Source organism: Onychomys torridus, chromosome 8 (genome assembly GCF_903995425.1).
Source record: "Onychomys torridus chromosome 8, mOncTor1.1, whole genome shotgun sequence".
Lineage (NCBI taxonomy): Eukaryota > Metazoa > Chordata > Mammalia > Rodentia > Cricetidae > Onychomys > Onychomys torridus.
The window spans coordinates 61,424,737-61,443,906 of NC_050450.1; the positions used below are offsets into that span (position 1 = coordinate 61,424,737).

At 48.3% G+C, this 19,170-nt stretch overlaps 1 protein-coding gene across 1 annotated transcript in view; it reads left to right on the top strand.

Moving 5' to 3' along the window:
* Zzef1 (zinc finger ZZ-type and EF-hand domain containing 1) overlaps positions 1-18,224 on the top strand; it is a 110,352-nt gene extending 92,128 nt beyond the window's left edge. The window contains exons 42-53 of the mRNA XM_036195252.1: positions 41-160; positions 999-1,190; positions 2,225-2,325; positions 4,051-4,186; positions 4,275-4,634; positions 6,553-6,696; positions 7,646-7,814; positions 8,367-8,465; positions 9,543-9,708; positions 13,877-14,030; positions 14,677-14,748; positions 16,336-18,224. Coding sequence (XP_036051145.1) covers positions 41-160; positions 999-1,190; positions 2,225-2,325; positions 4,051-4,186; positions 4,275-4,634; positions 6,553-6,696; positions 7,646-7,814; positions 8,367-8,465; positions 9,543-9,708; positions 13,877-14,030; positions 14,677-14,748; positions 16,336-16,416 — 1,794 coding nt within the window. The 3' untranslated portion in view covers positions 16,417-18,224. The remainder of the gene's footprint in view (positions 1-40; positions 161-998; positions 1,191-2,224; positions 2,326-4,050; positions 4,187-4,274; positions 4,635-6,552; positions 6,697-7,645; positions 7,815-8,366; positions 8,466-9,542; positions 9,709-13,876; positions 14,031-14,676; positions 14,749-16,335) is intronic.
* Positions 18,225-19,170: the final 946 nt, after the last annotated feature.

Genomic DNA, 19,170 nt, shown 5'->3' on the forward strand with positions numbered 1-19,170 from the left:
GCTTTCTCTCTGTAGCACCTGCAAATCCCTCTCTTGGCAGGCTCACGGTTTCGAAGAGACCCATGCCACCTTCCTCCAGAGCGACCTGCTGAAGCTGCTGGTGAAGAAGTGCAGCAAAGGGACCGGCTTCAGTAAGACCTGGCTTCTCCGGGACCTGGAGGTGAGGGAGGGCTGCCCTGTCGCCGTCACATCCTGGAGCAGAGCTGGCTTGTCCCCCGGCCAGTCCCTCCCTGGGCACTCTCATTCTGTGCAGCTCTTGATTCCGTCTTCCTGAATTCGGGTCCTGACACCTGTCCTCCCCTGGCAGGAAAATGGATTGGGTGTTTATTCAAAGAACCTTGGAGAAGTATTTTGTGGAAACACATAATTGACCATTAAATCATGATAATAAAATGTGGTTTTGAATTATTATTTCCCTATAAAGTTCCTTTGAGCTAAAATCAGTTTCTAAATATGACCACATATGTTTATCTTATGTAGAATTTCAGTCGATAATTTCATTTTATTGTTCCTCCTATGAGGCCTCAGATGTTTCTTAGTGGAATTCTTAGGGTTCCCAAAGGCTTTTCAAGGTCAGGTGCTATGGGGCAGTGCTACAAGGCTATGCTGTACTCCTTGCCCCACTTCACAGATGCCTGCATTTGAAGAATCAGCTCTGACCACTACAGGCTGTGCTTAGGTCTCAGGGAAACTGTAGTGTGGTGGTGTGCTTGCAACTACGTATGCCCTGCTTGAATGCCTGGTGTCCACAGAGGCCAGAAGAGGACATCAGCTCCCCTGGACTTCGGTTACACATGGTTATGAGCTGCCATGTGCATTCTAGGAATTGAACTCAAATCCTATTATTAGTATAGTTGAACATGCTACTACTCTCCATGTGAACTCTGCTATCTTAAAGTTAGGATAAATCTCATAGACCTTACATGATTAAAGAATTATGTCATCGCCTGGTTCACTGAACTCATCTCCCTGCTCTGCCTGCCTGACTTTGTGTGTAGATTCTGTCCATCATGCTGTACTCCTCAAAAAAGGAGATCAACACTCTGACTGAACACGGAGACCTGGAGCTGGATGAGCGAGGGGACCAAGAGGAAGAAGTGGACCGGCCAGTTAGTAGCCCTGGAGAACCAGAGCAGAAAAAACTAGACCCTCTTGAAAGCTTGGACGAACCCACCCGAATATGCTTCTTGGTACGTTCACTGGTTATCATGGGAATGGGGCACAGGTGTCAGAGGAGTGGCTTCCCTTTGGCTTGGCTGGGCGTCAACCTAAACAAGTCCAGGGGCTGGAGAGAGAGCCTAGTGGTTAAGAGTACTGCCGTTCTTCAGAGGACCCAAGTTGGACCCCAGCACTCAAATGAGAGCTCACAACTCTCTGTTAACTTCAGTTTCAGGGGACCCGACACTCTCTAATGACGTCTACGGGTGCTAGGCACACACATGGGGCACAGACAACATCCATTCACATAAATAAGTTTAAAAACTTTTTGGTTTTTTGGTGGGTTTTTTTTGTTGGTTTTTTTTTGGAGCTGAGAATCGAACCCAGGGCCTTGCGCTTGCTAGGCAAGCGCTCTACCACTGAGCTAAATTCCCCCCCCCCTTTTTTTTTGTTTTTTGAGACAACGTTTCTTTGTGTAGTTTTGGTGCCTGTCCTGGATCTCGCTCTGTAGCCCAGGCTGGCCTCAAACTCACAGAGATCCTCCTGGCTCTGCCTCCCAAGTGCTGGGATTAAAGGCGTGCGCCACCACCACCCAGCTAAATAACCTTTTTAACTGCTTAGTCTGTTGCATACAGAAAAGATCCAGAAGGATGGTAGAGCCCTATCTTTGTAGTGGCTTTAAGATTGATTGATTGATTAATTGATTGATTATATGTGCATGGTATGTACTTATGTGAGTTTATATGCACCATATGCATGCGGAGGCCCAGAAGGGGTAGTGAATCCCCTGAAACTGGAGTTACAGGTAGTTCTAAGCCACCATATGGGTACTGGGGACTAAACCAGGTCCTCTGAAAGAACAGTATTTTTAACCACTGAGCCATTTCTCCAGCCCCTAAAGTGGTAATGCATATTTTATAGTTCATATCTTAGTACTCACAATTTGCCATGCTTTTTTCTGCAAGCTGGGGTAACTTGAAATTCTGTTTTGTCACTTCAGAGTGCATATTGTTCATGTCTTAAGCACTTATCCTTGTCTGTGTTCTGCCTTCTCCCATGCCTCCAGATGGCTCATGATGCTCTCAACGCTCCTCTGCACATTCTCCGGGCCATATATGAACTGCAGATGAAAAAGACCGATTCTTTCTTCCTGGAAGTTCAGAAGAGGTAAAGACCATGCAGATGCACTAAAGTGTGCCAAGTGAGGGTAGGAGACCCTCACCTGCTATCATGGAGTCTGGAGAGAGGCCCTGGTAGGCAGGCAGCCACAGGGACCAGCCTGGAGTTCTTCCTGAGGCCCCTGGAAAGGCAGCTGTGCCACTTTGACTGGGTTGTCTCTAAGTGTGACAGTTTCCTGTGAGACTGTCATGTGTGCAGTCTTAAAGGTGCAGACTCTGGGATGCTTCAGCTGGTGCAGAGCAGAGCAGCTGCTGTGGCTCAAGAGGGGTTTGGGCTCTTACGTTTTCATCAGTGTAAATTGTTTTCAGGACTTCTTCACAGGGATGATTAGATAATCAACAATGTATCCTTCTCCTGGCAAGGAAGTTCAGAGGTGGCTCCAGAATCCATCTCCTGAATTCATGTGAACTTTACACATCTCCCACCCAGCCTCCTCTTCGGTCCCCATGGCCTGGCTTTGCTCTCTCTCTCCTCCTACACACACATCTTTCCCTCCCACCTTCTCCTTTCCCTTCTGTCTGTCCCCTCTCTCCCTCTCTTCCTTCTTGCTGTGCTAGGGAGTCAAACCCAGAGCCTTGTACATGCTAAGCTACCTCCCTAGCCCTTTAGCTTCTTATTCTAATGTGGAGTAAATTTCAATGAACTTATCCATGTTTCTGTTTTACCCTATGTATTATCTAAAATCCTGCATGAAATGGAGCAGCTACTATGAGAAGAAGATGGTCAGGGTACAGTCTAAGCTACTTTAACTAAGAAATAGCAGGACCTCAGACTAGGGCAGGTAGAATTTGTGGTTTTCTCACAGAAACATCCAGAGGCAGACAGAAAGGGAAGGGAAGACAGAGTTGAGTTGGGAAGACACTTGACTAAGTGTGTGCCATGCAAGCATTAGGACCTGAGTTTGGATCCCCAGTATCGATGTAAAAGCTAGGCATGGCAGTGCTCCTCTATAACTCCAGTACTAGGGATGTGGGAGTGGGGACAAATGGATCTCTGCAACTTGCTAGTCAGCCAGTCAAGCCGAATCAGTAAGCTCCGCTTCAGTGAGAGACCCTGTCTCTAAAACTAAGGTGGAGAACAACTGGAGAGAGAGAGAGCAAGGTCAGCCTCCCATACACACCCTAAATTAAGACAGAAATAGGAAAAGGCTGAGAAATTCTCAGTGGTTAAGAACACTGGTTGTTCTCACGGGGGACCTGGGTTTGATATCTAGCACCTTCTTTTGACCCCTGAGGGCACTAGGCCTGCATATGATGCACAGGCATGCATATAGACAAAACATATACACAAAAAGTAATTTCTGTTTGTTTGTTTTGTCTTTTGAGACAGAGTTTCTCTATGTACAGCCCTAGCTGTCCTGAAACTCACTTTGTAGCCCAGGCTGGCCTCAAACTCACAAAGACCTGCCTGTCTCTGTCTCTCAAGTGCTGGGATTAAAGATGTGCGCCGCCGCCACCACCTAGCTACAAAAAGTAATTTTTTAAAAATAGAGAAACATAAAGAGAAAAGTGGTTCCTAAGAGACAGTCTGTGTCTCTGCCATGAGGATATTCTTAGAAGTTTTGGTGAATGGATGAAAACTGTGACTATAGTTTGCAAGTATAGCAAGTGATGATATAATCGGGTGCGGGATAGAGTCTGGTCACCTTTCTGACAGTGTATTTTAAGCTCTTCTCTCCTCCACTTTCTGTGCCCATCACTGGCTCCCCTTCAGGTTTGATGGGGATGAGCTCACCACCGATGAGAGGATTCGCTCCCTGGCACAGAGGTGGCAACCCAGTCGGAGTCTGAGACTGGAGGAGCAGAGTGCCAAAGCCGTGGACACAGACATGGTTATCTTGCCATGCTTGGTATGTCTCCTGCCTTGGGATCGGTGCTTACACTTCTGCCCCATAGTAAGAAGGCCAGGCCTCTGTAATGATGGTCTTGGCTTTGCAGTCCCGGCCTGTGCGCTCTGACCAAGCCACTGCTGAATCGAACCCTGTGACCCAGAAGCTGATTTCCAGCACAGAGAGTGAACTGCAGCAGAGCTACGCCAAGCAGCGCCGGAGCAAGAGCGCTGCCCTCCTGCACAAGGAGCTGAACTGCAAGAGCAAGAGGGCTGTCCGGGACTACCTCTTTCGTGTGAACGAGGCCACAGCAGTCCTGTATGCTCGCCATGTGCTCGCCTCCCTGCTGGCCGAGTGGCCAGGGCACGTGCCAGTGAGTGAGGACATCCTAGAGCTCAGCGGCCCTGCACATATGACCTACATTTTGGATATGTTCATGCAGCTGGAAGAAAAGCAGCAGTGGGAGAAGGTAGCTAACTCTCTGCTCATCCTAGGCTCCTATCTGCCCATCTTCTATAGCTCTGTGGCCCCAGGGCATTTGAGTAAGGTAGTCCCCTGACAGGTATGAGTTCAGCAGAGGCAAGGGCTGCTTTTGACCGCACTGTGGGTTTTCAGGAGTTGTGTTCACAGCCCAGACCTGAATGCAGGATACATTTGCAGCAGTAGTTAGTCTCTGAAAGCCTGCCTTGGCCTTCTGCCTTGCTTGTTTCACATTTATAGGTCACACAGCTCTCCTAGCCAGCCTCTATCTTCTCAGGTCCCTAGAATTTGACATGCTGCAAAGTCAGGGGACAAGGTAATACTCATAGGATGCCCAGGTAGCCTGTTCCTGTAATACAGGAAGGCTTCTGGTGAGGGTTTGTCTGTCTTAAACTGTCATTTCTAGACTGTTTATGCAGGTCAAGTGATCTGCCCTCATACCCTTGGTTGTGCCATGACCCTAGTGGTATAGAGAGAGGCTTGTCCAAGACTCTGGCTTCTGGGTGACAGGGATTTCACTAACATCCATGCCATTCTCTAAAGCCTGGTTCTCCAGTTTGGAGTTTTAAGTTGGAGGCCATGTTGGATTTTGTTTTTTTCTTTTCTGATTTATTTTTATTTTACGGGTATAATGTTGTACCTGCTTGTATGTAAGTACATCATGTATGTGTTGTGCCCTCAAAGGCCAAAAGAGGTGTTATATGAAACTGTAGCTTCAAATGGTTATAAGCCTTCATGTGCATGCTGGGAACTCCACTAGGGTCCTCTGTCAGAGCACCCAGTGCACTTAACCACTGAGCTATGTCTCCACCTCATCTTTTTTTTTTTTTTTGGTTTTTGAGACAGGGTTTCTCTGTAGTTTTGGTGCCTGTCCTGGATCTCACTTTGTAGACCAGGCTGGCCTCGAACTCAGAGATCCGCCTGCCTCTGCCTCCAGAGTGCTGGGATTAAAGGCATGTGCCACCACCGCCCGGCATCTGTTTTATTTTTTATCAGATCTTCCTTGTTTTCTTTTAAAATAATACTGTGAGGCCAGAGAGATGGCTGAGCAGTTAAGAGCACTTGCTGCCCCTGTAGAGGATAAGAGTTTAGTCCCACTACTCATGCTGGGCAGCTCACAATCTCCTGCAACTCCAATTCCAGAGGATCCAATGCCTTCTTCTGGCCTCCACAGACCCATACACAGTGTGCATACATGTCTTCAAGCCACATACATACACATGAAATAAATAAATAATAGTGCTGGGCTACAGTCTGTTTTCACTTCCTGATCTCCACCTTCACCTCCCTGCACACTCACTCCTTCTGGTGCAGGGCTGGTCACTCTCTTCTCAGTTTCAGGTGCAGAAATCATGGGTCATATTTCCCCCTTAATCCTCTGCCTCCTGTCCAGTGTGAGCATGGGGAAGCTGATATGTTCTCTGACCCCTGTTTTGCCCCCCAGGACCACTGGTTTCTGCACATCCTAGACTGCCAGCATCACTGCCCTGCAGGCACTGGCAGAGTGTTCTCACCATATCCACCTTCCATGAAGCACAGTGGCAACCACTACCTCTGCAGACCCCTGCTTGGACATGTGCTTCTCCTCCACCCTGGTCCTCAGAGCTTCTCACTTTGGCCATTTCCCCCGTGTGCTGTCGTTTTACTTATGGCTTCTTCCACCTACTTAGTGACGAGCACTTCAGGGGCCTGCAGCATCTCCGGCTGGTTCTTTTATTGTGGGCCTTTTAGAAGTGGCATTATTCTGATTCAGAACAGGGCCTGGTGGAGAGGTGGCCGCTGGGGTTGCATTTGGGGGCAGGTTGGATGGTGCCTTCAGGTGAATTTCAGACTGAAGTAGGCTCTCTCTCTTCTTCCTCCTGATGGCACTGGCTGGCGCTGCGCTTACCCAGCTTCTATCCTTGCAGATCCTGCAGAAAGTGCTCCGGGGCTGCCGAGGGGGCATGCTGGGGACCATGGCCCTGTCTGCCTGCCAGTTCATGGAGGAGCCAGGGATGGAGGTGCAAGTGAGGGAATCAAAACACCCCTATAACAACAACACCAGCTTTGAGGTACGGCTGCTCATCAGGCCTTCTCTTCCCTCTTCCCACCAATCTGACTAAGAACACACTTCCTCGTCTCCTGTCTGAAGCCATGAGTCCTGGGCAGCAGGTTTCCCTTCTCCAGACTGAGCTGTGTTCACAGGGAAAGTGGGCTCCTGGCCCTAGAGGAGGGCATCCTTTTCCCACTGTACGTCCCACCTCTGCCAGCAGTGAGCTTGTGTGGGGCTCTATAGTCAGCCTCTCTGTCTCCTGATGATCAGGCCACACCTGGAGACACTAGCTCCCTCTTTAATCCCTTTGGAGATGCTGGAGCTGGCAAGGCCAGAGCTTCTAGGTGGGAGTAGTCTACAGCAGTTGGGAAAGGGACACAGAGGCTAGTTCAGAAGTTGACTTGATCAGCTGAGACGTTATTTCACAGAGGTGTACACCTTCTCTCCCTGCCTCATTCTCTCAGCTGCCACATTGTACCCCAGAAGGGATCATCCTGCCTTCCTGATGGTCCCAGACTGGCCTGTCCTCTGGGGCTACTCTTGTACTTCCTCCCAATCCCACCCCCCAACCCGTCTGGCTCGTCAGCAACTGTGACCCTTCTTCAAGATGTGATCAGAGCACCTGCTCTCCAAAAGTCTGGACACCTCTTCTTAGTACACAAGATCACAGCCCTCCTGTAAAACCCCCAAGTCACACTCCTTGCCCCTCTCAGAGCGTGCAGACTTTTCCAGTGCTGCTCCCTACCTGAAAGGCACTCTGGTGCTCATGTGTCCCTTCCCCTGAGGAGCTCCCTGTAAGCACCCTGCTCTGGACCTTTCCTTGCTGCCCACTGTGACCCCCCCACCCCCATCCCACAGAGCTGGAGGAAGGGACTGTGGCTTGCTCGTGCTCCATGCTCCTGGTTACAGTGACAGCCACGGTGGTAGCTAGCGACCATGGTAGAAGTATTCTCTGTCTCCCTCCCTAGGATAAAGTTCACATTCCTGGTGCAATCTACCTCTCAATCAAGTTTGACCCTCAGTGCAACACAGAAGAAGGCTGTGATGAGTTAGCCATGTCCAGCAGTAGTGACTTTCAGCAGGACCGGCACAACTTCAGCGGCTCCCAGCAGAAGTGGAAAGATTTTGAGCTTCCAGGTCTATAGACTTTCCTTTAAAATGTTGCTTCTGTTTATTTATTTACTTATTGACTTGTTTGAGGGGCTGAGTACGTGTCATAGTGCCCTTGTGGAGATCAGAGGACAGCTTGGAGTCAGTTCTCTCCACATGGATCCTAGGGATGGAACTAGATTGGCAAGTTGGTCAGCGAGCACTTTGGCCCCCTGAGCCAGCTCACCAGCCCTGTAGAGATGTCACAGGAAGTGTTTCAACATCACAGTGAGGCCAATGAGATGGCTCAATGGTAGGGGCACTTGCTGCCAAGTCTGTCAACCTAAGTTCAAGCCCCAGGACCCACATGGTGGAAAGAGAACCAACTACACATATCTACCTTGGCATGTACATGCCTATCATACATACTTCTCACCCCAAAATAATTACCCCAAATAAAGGTAAAACAAACTTTTAAAAAGCATAAAGTTGAGAAATTATTAGAGGATTTTAAAATGAGTTTAAAGTATTTCATCAGAAACACCCCAGCTACCATCTTTGCTCCCATATCCTGACCTGTCTCTGGTTTTTGTAACCCAGGAGATACTCTGTATTACCGATTTACCTCTGACATGAGCAACACTGAGTGGGGCTACCGATTCACTGTGACAGCCGGACACCTGGGTCGTTTCCAGACAGGTGTGTGCTCTGCCTTTCTATTTACATATTCTATCCACCAGACACGCTGTAGCCAGAGGTGCCTTTGTGTTACTGACTTCTGTTAAAATCAAAGCAAGTATTGTCTCTTAAGGCCTTCCAAAGGTGTCTCCCAACCCCCATGCCTGGCTTTCTTCACCAGGACATGGTTGGCTACTTGTAAACTTGAATGATCAGATAAAAGCCTCCGTCAGGATCTAAAAGAAGACACTTGGGATTTTTTTGTTTGTTTGTTTTGCCAGGGTATTATTTTATCTTCGGCACAGTGGCTGCACCTTAATCTACTGCTATTTCAGCCAGTAATTTCAACTCTGCTGTTATTGGCCTGCTCATCTGGCAGCTGACTGGATGGGAATTCTGTTAAAAATAAAACTTGAGACCCAAAGGCTGAGGTGAAACCCTGCTAGCTTACAGAGGTTGAGTAGCACCTAACTAACCTTCTCTCCTTGCTGGCTCTCCTGAAAAGACTGCCTATCACTCTGTAAAAAGAGAAAAAAAAAAAAAAAAGCCATGCCACTCAAAACACCTCCCTACTTCTTCCGGTGCATCTCTCTATCTCTTCCAGATGCCCTCTCATGCTCTATGATTACTTTCTGTCAACTAGTTGCTAACGGAGCCTCCTGACACACAATTAATTTTATTTAATTAATGTGAATGCAGACTTGGAGTTCAAAGTGTGATTGAATATCCCCTAACACCAGGGCATTTTGCAAAAGTGAAGAACTAAGAGTTTTGTTCTTGTGTTTTATTTTACAAAAAGAAACTTGGTTTTGCCAGGCAGTGGTGGTGCATGCCTTTAATCCTAGCATTAGAGAGGCAGAGGCAGGTGGATCTCTGAGTTTGATGCCAGCCTGATCTACAGAGCGAGTTCTGGGACAGCCAGGGCTACACAGAGAAACCCTGTATCAAAGAAAGAAAACGGAAAAAAAATTGGATTTCAGCCAAAATGTAAATGATCACAATGATTTCACCTTATCAAAATATGAACAGTTTATAAAATGTAAATCTTTTAATGCTAATAATTGTTTTTAAAATGTCTGTGTTTGGGGGTGGTGCCAGGGTTTGAGATCTTGAAGCAGATGTTGTCCGAAGAAAGGGTTGTACCTCACCTCCCATTGGCCAAGATTTGGGAATGGCTGGTGGGTGTGGCCTGCCGCCAGACTGGTCATCAGCGCCTGAAAGCCATCCACTTACTGCTGAGGATTGTGCGGTGCTGCACCCACAGGTAGGCAGTGCCGGGTTCAGTCCCTAGAGACACCTCCTCCTGCCCCGTTTCCTAGTTACTTTGTTAATGGCATCTTTGAGGAAAGACCAGTGTGATTTTAGTGTTTCTGAGTTCATCCATCATTCCCTTTAATTTAGTGAACAACCACTAACTTAACATGTCCTGTAAGTCATTTTTGCCTCATTCAAAGGTCATTTCTTTCTAGAAGCTTAATGGCTTTCCCTTTAACACAACATCTGTCATCCATCTGGGATGAATAACAGTATACAAGTTTGAGTTTCTAGTGTCAAGTTTTTGCTTTGGATCTCTGCTTATTCTGAGTCTACCTTTGCCCTGAGTATTCTGAATTGTTACTTTAGGTCCTGTGTATTCATAACTTTGGGCATTTCCTTATCTGTAAGCCAGTGCTGTATTAATGACTGTAGCTCTATGACTGATTTACATATCTAACAATTTAATTGTGGAAGTCCTTCAGCCTAGTTCTTTACTTCAAGATTGTCTTGGATTTTGGTTTTGTTTAAGACAAGGGTTCAATATGTAGCCCAGGCTAGCCTAAAGCACTGAATCTTCCAACCACAGCTTTCTGAGCACTGGGACTACAGGTGTACCCCACCATTCCTGACCTGTGTTGGTGTGTTTTTCTGCTTTTGGTTTGTTTGTTTGTGTTTTGTTTGTTTGTTTGTAGATAGGGTCTTACTATGTAGCTCTGGCTAACCTGGAACTTACTATATAGATCAGACTGGCCTCAAACTCAGAGATCTGCCTGCATACTCCACTGGCTGTGTTGGGTATTTATAACCTTAATGTGACTGACCATTTTTTTCTAATGATTTATAAGTCTTTTTATCCAAAAGTTACCTATCCATTTTTATATTAGCATGTTAATTTCTCCATGTTCAGAAGATGAGGGTCATCTTCAACTAGAGTGAGTTCTGGGGCAGCCCAGGATACATGAGACCCTGTCTCAAAAAAAGAAAAAAGGGGTGGGGTGAGAGAGGTGGTTCAGTCTATAGTGTCTGCAGAAGAATGAGGACCTGAGTTTAGGTCTTCAGTACTTGGAGAAGGAGGGCAACAAAGGTAGGTCCTTGTAATTCAGTGGCCAACCAGCCTAGACGATTCAGGGAGATCTGAACTCAGCTCAAAAAAAAAAGAAAAGAAAAGAAAAAGTGCATGGGGCCAGAGAGATGGCCGTATCTAATACAAATGTTTAATGTAAGGTGCAGAGCAACTGAGAAAGACTCTGATGTTGACCTCTGGCTCCACATGTACACTCACAGCATCTTCACACACGAACACATGAATACATATATGACCACACACAAACACATACAACCAAAGACTAAAAAAAATTTCAGCCTGGTGTGATGGTACACACCTTTAATCCCAGCAAGGAGGCAGAGCAATTATATCTCTGAGTTGGAGACCATCCTGATCTACATAATGAATTCCAGGCTACATAAGGAATCCCTCTCTCAAATTGAAAAAGAAAAACAATTTTCTCTGTGTCCCCACCACCCTTTTATGTACATATATGTTCTCTTGTTCACACTTCCCAACCTCTGTCTTAGCCAGTGATACTTTCTTTGTGGCACTGGGATTTACCCCATGGCTTTCCATATGGGAGGAAGTCTTCCACATTCTACCACTGAGCCACACCCTCAGCTCCTAATGGAATCCTTAGAAAGTTGAATCCTCTAATCCATAGCCATCTTATAATCTTCCATACACATTTCTGTAGACAATTCATACAGCATTTGGTTTGGTATATTCCTAGGTATTTAGTGTTTTTATTCTCTTATAACTATTATTTAAAATTTGTGTTGGGTGTGGTTGTATGTGCTTATAATCTCAGCACACAGAAGGCTAAGGCATTTCAAGGCCAGCCTGGGCTACGTTGGTAAGACCATCTTAGACAAAAGGAGAAGGGGACTTTGGTTTTACTGCTGTGTCATTCTGTCCTGTTGTCCTTATATCCAACATCTGTTCTGAGTGAGTGTGTGAATCAGCCAGTGCTCAGTCGTGACGTCTGTGATAGTGAGCTTCAGTTCTTTGTCTCAAGCACAGGAGCAGGGTTTGGCGTTTACTCTGGCAGAACTTCCGCTACAGTGTTGGATAGAAACAGGAATGTGGCTGCAGTGTCATAGTACTCGTCTCAGAGGAAGGGTTGGTGGTTCTGTGCTATTCATGCAGCAGCCATGGCTTCCACCACACCCCTCATTCAGACCCCTGACCAGTAGGAGTTGCTCTTTCCTGCATTTTTAAGGCCTGTAGATACACAGAGTCAATGTGAGGCGATGGTCTGCAAAGTGAAAGGTAATATAAAGTTGTTATTTTTAAAAACGTAAAGCAATCTTTAGGTCAGGAAGAGAAAGTGATGGCTTGCTGTCAGTCCTAGGCTGACAGCAGGGAGGGGTGAGAGAAAGCTGGCTGTGCTTACTGTTAGCACCCCGTCCTCATATGCAGACTTTCCGTGTCGCTTAGCTCTGCGTGGGCTTCCAGTAGAGCACCCCGATGGAATGCTGTCTGAGCAGTGTGTCACATTGCCGAGGTCTTCAGGCTGGCAGACCTTCCTGGCTGTGGTTCAGATGTCTTTCCAGTATTTGCTGGCTTCTGCCAGTCTTCTTTCCAGTTGGGACTTCCTGCATTCCTGGACCTGGGAAGAACTCTCTGTGTGCCTCCATTGGCCCTTCCATACCAGTGTAATACCCCTGTACTCCTCCACGTGAGCCTGGAGGGAGACCTGGGGGGCATGAGGATAGAGGACATACCACATACTCCCAGAATGCCTTGCTACACTAGCTCCTTGGAAAGTTAAAGATTTTCTGGCCTAAGGGTGATGGAGACCAGAGTAGAGGGCCAATCCCAGAGGAGGACATTCCAGCAGGTACCTCTCACCTCACTCTCCAATGCTCTCCTGAAAACTAGCAATGAACATGTTTATAAGTCCAACTGAATTTGCCCGTCCGTTTACTTTCTGAACATGTGCTCCTGTTGGGTTAAATGGCTGACTCTAAGACAACACTCAAAGGGGAAGATTCTTCTTCAAGTTATAGAAGAAAAAGCAAATTAAAGAGAATGGCAAAGTCATTACATATATGATATGTTATCACCCTATAGTGAGCCCAGTATTGTTGAGTTCCTAATTTTCTCTTCTGAGGGGTTTTGAACTAGGATCCTAGCCCCATCCACTCCAGGTTCAGACACTCAGGGTTCTCTACACACAGGTCTGAGGATTGGGCTTCTCCTAGAAGCAATATCTCAGGTCCAGCAAGCTTGCAAGTGTGTTTTCTTTTTATAACTGAATATCAAAATAATTATTTGTCTTTCTATCCATTTAGTGGTTCTCTTTTTATTTGTAAGTTTGAGTTTGTATGTGATGTGTCATGTCTTGCTTTTTTCCATTTAACAGTTAGCTTAAGGTAGTATGGTAACTTACACCTGTGACCCCAGGGCATGGGAGACGACTAAGGCAGGAGGATTGCCGTGACTTCAAGGACAGCCTAGGCTTCCTAGTGAAACAAACAGCACATTTGCCTGGAGGTTTTCCCTCTGTCACTGTAAGGACTTCATAGGGACCATTTTTAAAAACACACAGTAGGGGCCATTGAGCTAGCCCAGTGGGCCAAGATGCTTTCCATCGAGCCTGATGACCTGAGTTTTCACAGAACCCACATGGTGGGTGGGGAGACCCAACTCCCACGGTTGTCCTTTGCCTACTGTATGCATGCTGTGGTACACACACACACACACACACACACACACACACACACACACACAGACAAACACACACACACACAGACACACGCACACACACTCTCTCTTTTTCTCTCTCTAAATAAGCAAATAGATAAATAAATAAATGTGAAAACAAAAGAAAAATGCAATAATTCCTGTGAACATGCTTCAGGTTTTCTGGATTTCTTAGAATCATTTTGGTGTTTGACTCTGCCTCTCTCCTTCTGTGCTGTTGGTGACTGTGTGTGCCTGATTTGGAGAGAAGTGGGTGTGGCTGTTTTAGGATGGGGTGGGAAAGGAAAAGCCTGGCCTGCAGTTTCTTCCCTCTGTCCCCTTGGGGACTACTTCTCAGTAGACTGACCCTGTGCTCTCCTCCTCCTCCTCCTCCTCCTCCTCCTCCTCCTCCTCCTCCTCCTCCTCCTCCTCCTCACAGTGACCTCTGTGACCTTGCGCTGTTGAAGCCCCTGTGGCAGCTCTTCACCCACATGGAGTACGGACTGTGTGAGGATGTGACACAGCCTGGCATCCTCTTGCCCCTGCACCGCGCCCTCACTGAGCTCTTCTTTGTCACCGAGAACCGTGCCCAGGTAAAGACATATCCGCCTCTTGTCCTTCAATCTGGCCAGGAAGGATCGTGCCTCTGTACGCTTTGACCTGTTCCTGCTCATGGCCCAACTAGGGTTACATGCCAGCCCCCAAGCCCAGGGTGTCCAGGCTGCACAAGAGGCAGGCCTCGGCCTACATCCAGCCTCCCCCCAACACATACCCATACTTCCCAGTCCTGGGAAGAGAAAAATCTCAGATCAGCCTAGTTGCTTATTTTGTCAGGCCTATAGCCAAAGGAGGGTAGGGACTGCCTTGGACCAGCTCTCGACAACAGAGGTTTCTGGAAAGTCAAACAGTTAGGTTCCTCTTCCTTGTCTTCTCTGCCTAAGCACAATAGACTTATTGAATTGCCACATGAAAGGGCCTTTCACAGATCCTTTGCTTGTCCTCCTCAGGAGACATGAGAAAAGTCCCTTGCCTGGTTACCCTGTGGGCCATCACGGCTAGCTCTGGAACCAGGTTCCTATCCTTTCCAGTTAGGCTCCTTCATGACTGTAGAGTGTGTGGTGTCATAGGTGCCGGCAGTGAGCAGTGCTTACCCCCTTGGGGCCCCTGTTTGCTTGGTGGGTGTCCTTTGTTCAGCCCTGCTGCCTTCCATCACTCAAGGAACCCATGATCTCTTCACAGGAGCTTGGCCTGCTGCAGGAGTATCTGCTGGCCTTAACCACCGAGGACCACCTTCTCCGATGTGCAGCACAGGTACCCTCTCCCCTGACCCCAAAGAGCCAGACTGTGGGTCATCTTCCTGTGATGGATAGCACCATCTCACTTGCCAGGACCGTGGGGGAGTAGGTGCAGAAGGGAGAGAAGAGAGATTGCATGACAAGCCCAGACCCTCCCAGAGTTTACATGGAGCTCAGCTGCAATTCAGTCACTTCCTTCTGGCTCTCACCGAGAGCAGGCGAGGCCCATTTATCACTGTCACTCATATTAAACTGTGGGTCAGAAGACACTAGCAAGAATTTGTGTCTGTAAAACCAAAACAACCAGTGCCTTCACTTTAGTTTGGCTGATCCTGGAAGTTTCCATAGAGTTAGGTTTCAGATATTTTTGGACGTACTTTGCTTCCCCGATAGGAAAACTCCTCTTCTGACATCTGTGCTTCTAAATGATGGCGGGCCCAGGAAAGCTGTTCATTATGCATCCTGTGTACAGTGTTCCACAGCATTAGAAATTAGACTGCAGTGTCAAATTCAAACGTTCAAAATGGCTCAACGGTTAGGTATCAATTCAGTTTTTAAGACAGTAGGACATTCCGTGTTAATGTGTTTTGGGTAAACTTTTTAAAACAAAATAATTTTTGAGGAGGGTGGCCCTAGCTCCATTTTTGCAGACTTCTTTAATGTCTGGCCCAACAGAAGACAGCTGGATTCTTGTGTCTGCCCTGCACTCATCCCTAAAAAGGAACTGTACTGTGTGCTCAGGAAATGGTGAAAGTAAAGCTTGAACCTGTGACTCCTCCCCGAAGGCCTGGGATCCTCAGGCCCCAGCCTGCATTTTGAGCACTGGACTTGCCCTCAATACGTACTATTGAATTTGTGCCATAACCCTAGAACAGACAGATGGGACTCAGGTGGGCATCCACCTGGGACTCTTCCCAGAGCCCAGTCCTTTAAGGAAGGACTAGGTTAGAGATACCTGCTCAGAAATGGGGCTTCTCCACCAAAGCAGGGGAGAAGAGCAGGTGGGACTCTCCTGAGACCTGCAGGCAGAGTACGAACTCTTCCATCTTGGCAGCCACCTGCACCAGCTGCCATGGCCCTTGCTTTCTTGACTTGCTATAAGAGATTTTGATGTGTGCCTGCTTTTGGCTCCAACTTTCTTTCCTATGGGCTTGACTGACCCTCATGTCTGCCCCATGCACGTCTAGTCCCCTCTCCCGGTGACCCTCCCCACAGCTGTCCCGTTCTCTCACTGGTGTTCTGCATTCTAGCCATGTCCTTCTGGGGCAGCTGCTTTCCCAGCGCTATTTATGGGCTTCCCGTGGGTACTCTCCTCTGTCGCTGGCTGTTCTTCTCTTGTGTGTACTATGTGATTCCCTTCCATATTTTTGTATGGCTTTCCCAGCCCCCTGCCTCGGCAACTAGACCACTGCCATAGCCAGCGGCTTCCTCCTGCCTACCTCAGCTTTCCTGAGGCTTTGGTTTTGTTTCCGTTCTCACTCTACCTGTGAGTCTCTGGATGAGGGTACCACCTCTGGCTCACCTCACCACCCTCCAGCTGAGGGACCTACGGGTGAGCAAGTAAATAGCCGTTGATGTTGGTGACTGCTCTTTCCCTCCACAGGCTCTGCAGAACATCGCTGCTATCAGCCTGGCCATCAACTACCCAAACAAGGCCACCCGCCTCTGGAACGTGGAGTGTTAGCCTCACTGTGGCATGCATGGACTCATTAATTTGTCTACAGGGGTTTACAGCAGACCTCCAACCTTGCTCAGGAAACCCCTGCAGCGTCTGCACCCAGCTCTCTTTGAGTCCACCCTCTGCTCCCATTTGGATACCAAGCAGCAGCCTCATCAAGAAGGCCCACTGTGTAGGTTCCACATGTGCAAGAAAGCACAGTAGTGCTGAGTGGCTCAGAAAGGGCCATCAAGAGGCCTTGGGAAAGTTACTCAGAGAATAGAGACCAGAGAGCAGTCTCCTCCAGGGCTGCCCCAGGGAGGCACAGAACTGAAGACCTAGAAGTAGTCTCTGGAAGGATTCTGTCTCCACTGAGTGGGAGCTGCCCTGGCTTGCCATCAGGGAAGGCGCCGTCTATCAGAGCCACCCTTGCAGTGAGACTTGGAGCTTGCAGCAGCAGTGGCCAGTTGGGAAACCAACCCACAACCAACATGAGCACCTCCCAGCCATCTCCGATTCCCAAGCTGTCTTCAGGCCACAGGTCAGGTGGCCAACTCCCCAGTGCCCTTGGGAACAGCCGACAGGCCCTGCTTGTCACCCATGCAACAGCTCCCAACACACACGTCTGTGTTTCTTCACTTATTTTAGTATGCATTGGTTTTCTCCTCGTGTTTTTACAAGAGAACCACACTGACCCTCAGAGGGCCCCTAGGGAATGCCTAGGGACAAATTGGTGTGTGGAAGTGACAGAAATGGAGGGACTCTCCTGCACCTGCAGTGCCAGCAGTGCCCTCAGAGGAGCCCTTCCTTGTTCAGGAGTCAGGACAGACCTGATGATACTTTGGCCCCGAGGTCATGGTGGTCGGCATACCTACCACCTTAGGCCTCTTGCCTGGCTATTTAGCCATCACCTGTCTAGCAATAATTACATCAGTTCTAGTGAATGCTTCTGCATTTCCCATGTATGGCTTTAGCATTGCCCTGAAGTGCTGATGATTTTCTTGAGTGGGAAGCTGGGTCAGCATCAGGCCAAGGATTTTCAGGAAGAAGGAATCCTAAGGGCAGGTGTCTGGCCAGAGGCAGGTCTCACCTCACAGGCCCAGTGCAAAAACGGTTCACCACAGCCAGGGCCACACTTGGCCAGCTTGGGTTGCTATGGCCCAGTAGGCCCCTTGGCCTCTGAAGACCCTTCTGAGAGTAGGCAAGGGACTGGATTGGAAGAGACTGAGCCTGCAGGTCTGGAAGCATCTTCTGCAAAGGTGCTGTGCCTTCTGGCACCACTGCCTGCCCGGCCCTTGAATTAGGTTCTCTGGTGAACCCCAGCATACAGGAAAAAAAACGGTCACAGAGTGGGAGGAACAGGTTGCAAAGCACAGGAACAAAGGAGTGGTGTGACCCGTGGTCCACCACCCTGACATCAAAGGAGTCCTGGTCCAGTTCCCGTGGTGTGGGACATGGTGCCAACCCATAGGAACCTTTTCCTCATCTTTTGCTCTTTGCCAAAGCACCTGGACTTTGCAAGCTGCCTAAACCCCAGAGAAGGCCCTTATGCATGCCACTCCCTCCAAGTAGATCTCAGGTGAGAGACAGAACAAGTCTCAGTGCTTGGTGAAGAGGCCTCCGGTGGCTCCATTAGGAGAGGGGGAGGAGGTGGCACTCACCCTCCACACTTGAGACTGACTCAGTAGAGGGAGCAGATGGGCGGGCTAGGCAGGGCTGGAGGCCTCCCTTGGGACTTGACCCCAGCTCTCCTCCCACCTTCCATCAGGAAGAGCAATTGTAAATAAACACTGGACCCCATAGCTTCTCTGCGCTCACTGCTTGCTGTTTTCTTCTCCCCCCCCCCCCCCCCCCCCCCCCCCCGTGCTTCAGTTTGCCCTTCACACACCACAGCTGCTCTCTGACAGGCCCCTCCTGACTTGGCCACCTGCAGCCCACTGCCTCTGCTTCTCTAGGCCACTGGGTGGCACTGCTGAGCCAGGCCCATCTCTCCTGACCCCAACCTGGGCAGGAGGTCCCAAAGGAGTTCCATCAAGGCCAACGTCCCCTTGACCCTTCTTAGGAGGCAAGACTGCCTGGACCGATACAAAACTGGCAGGAATAAGGGGTCGTGGAAACATGTGCCTAATCTATAAAGAATTCTGTTCCAAATCATATATAGTGTACAGACACTGTTCTAATGAGAGGAGTGACTTATTTTCATCATCGTTTTTAATTTGTTTTCTTACGGGTTTACGATTTTGAATTTTTATTATTTGGTTGAGAGAAAGAATTTTGATTATATCAGCTGAGTGAGTTCAGCCTGTAAAAAGAATGTTTTAAGTTGTGGATAAGATATGCAAATGAAGAGAAATATATTGTACAAATTCTATATAAAAAAAAAAAGTACAACTCTGTGTGGATTTGTCTGTTTCTCTTCCCTTCCCTGCCCCCATGTCCCTGTGAAAGGGTCTCATCGTATCCCCCACGCCATCCTGGAACCCATAGTCTTTGCCCATGTCTCTCATGCCTGGCCCTTCAGTTTCTCTACTGAAATACACTTTGGAGTTTCTGCCCAGCCAGACAGATGGGCTTTACAGAACCCCTTCACCACCTCCTTGTGGGAAGAAGTCCAGCAGATCCCTCAGGCCACAGCCTCTGAGTGTTGACGGAACTGTGAGCCTTGCCCTTCAATGTGGCCACCCGGGGAATCCAGGGGTTCACCTCAGTCACCCCCTTCTGTACTGTATCTCTCAGGTTTAACATACAAATAGTGTCCCCAGGTTCACTCCTCTCCAGTCA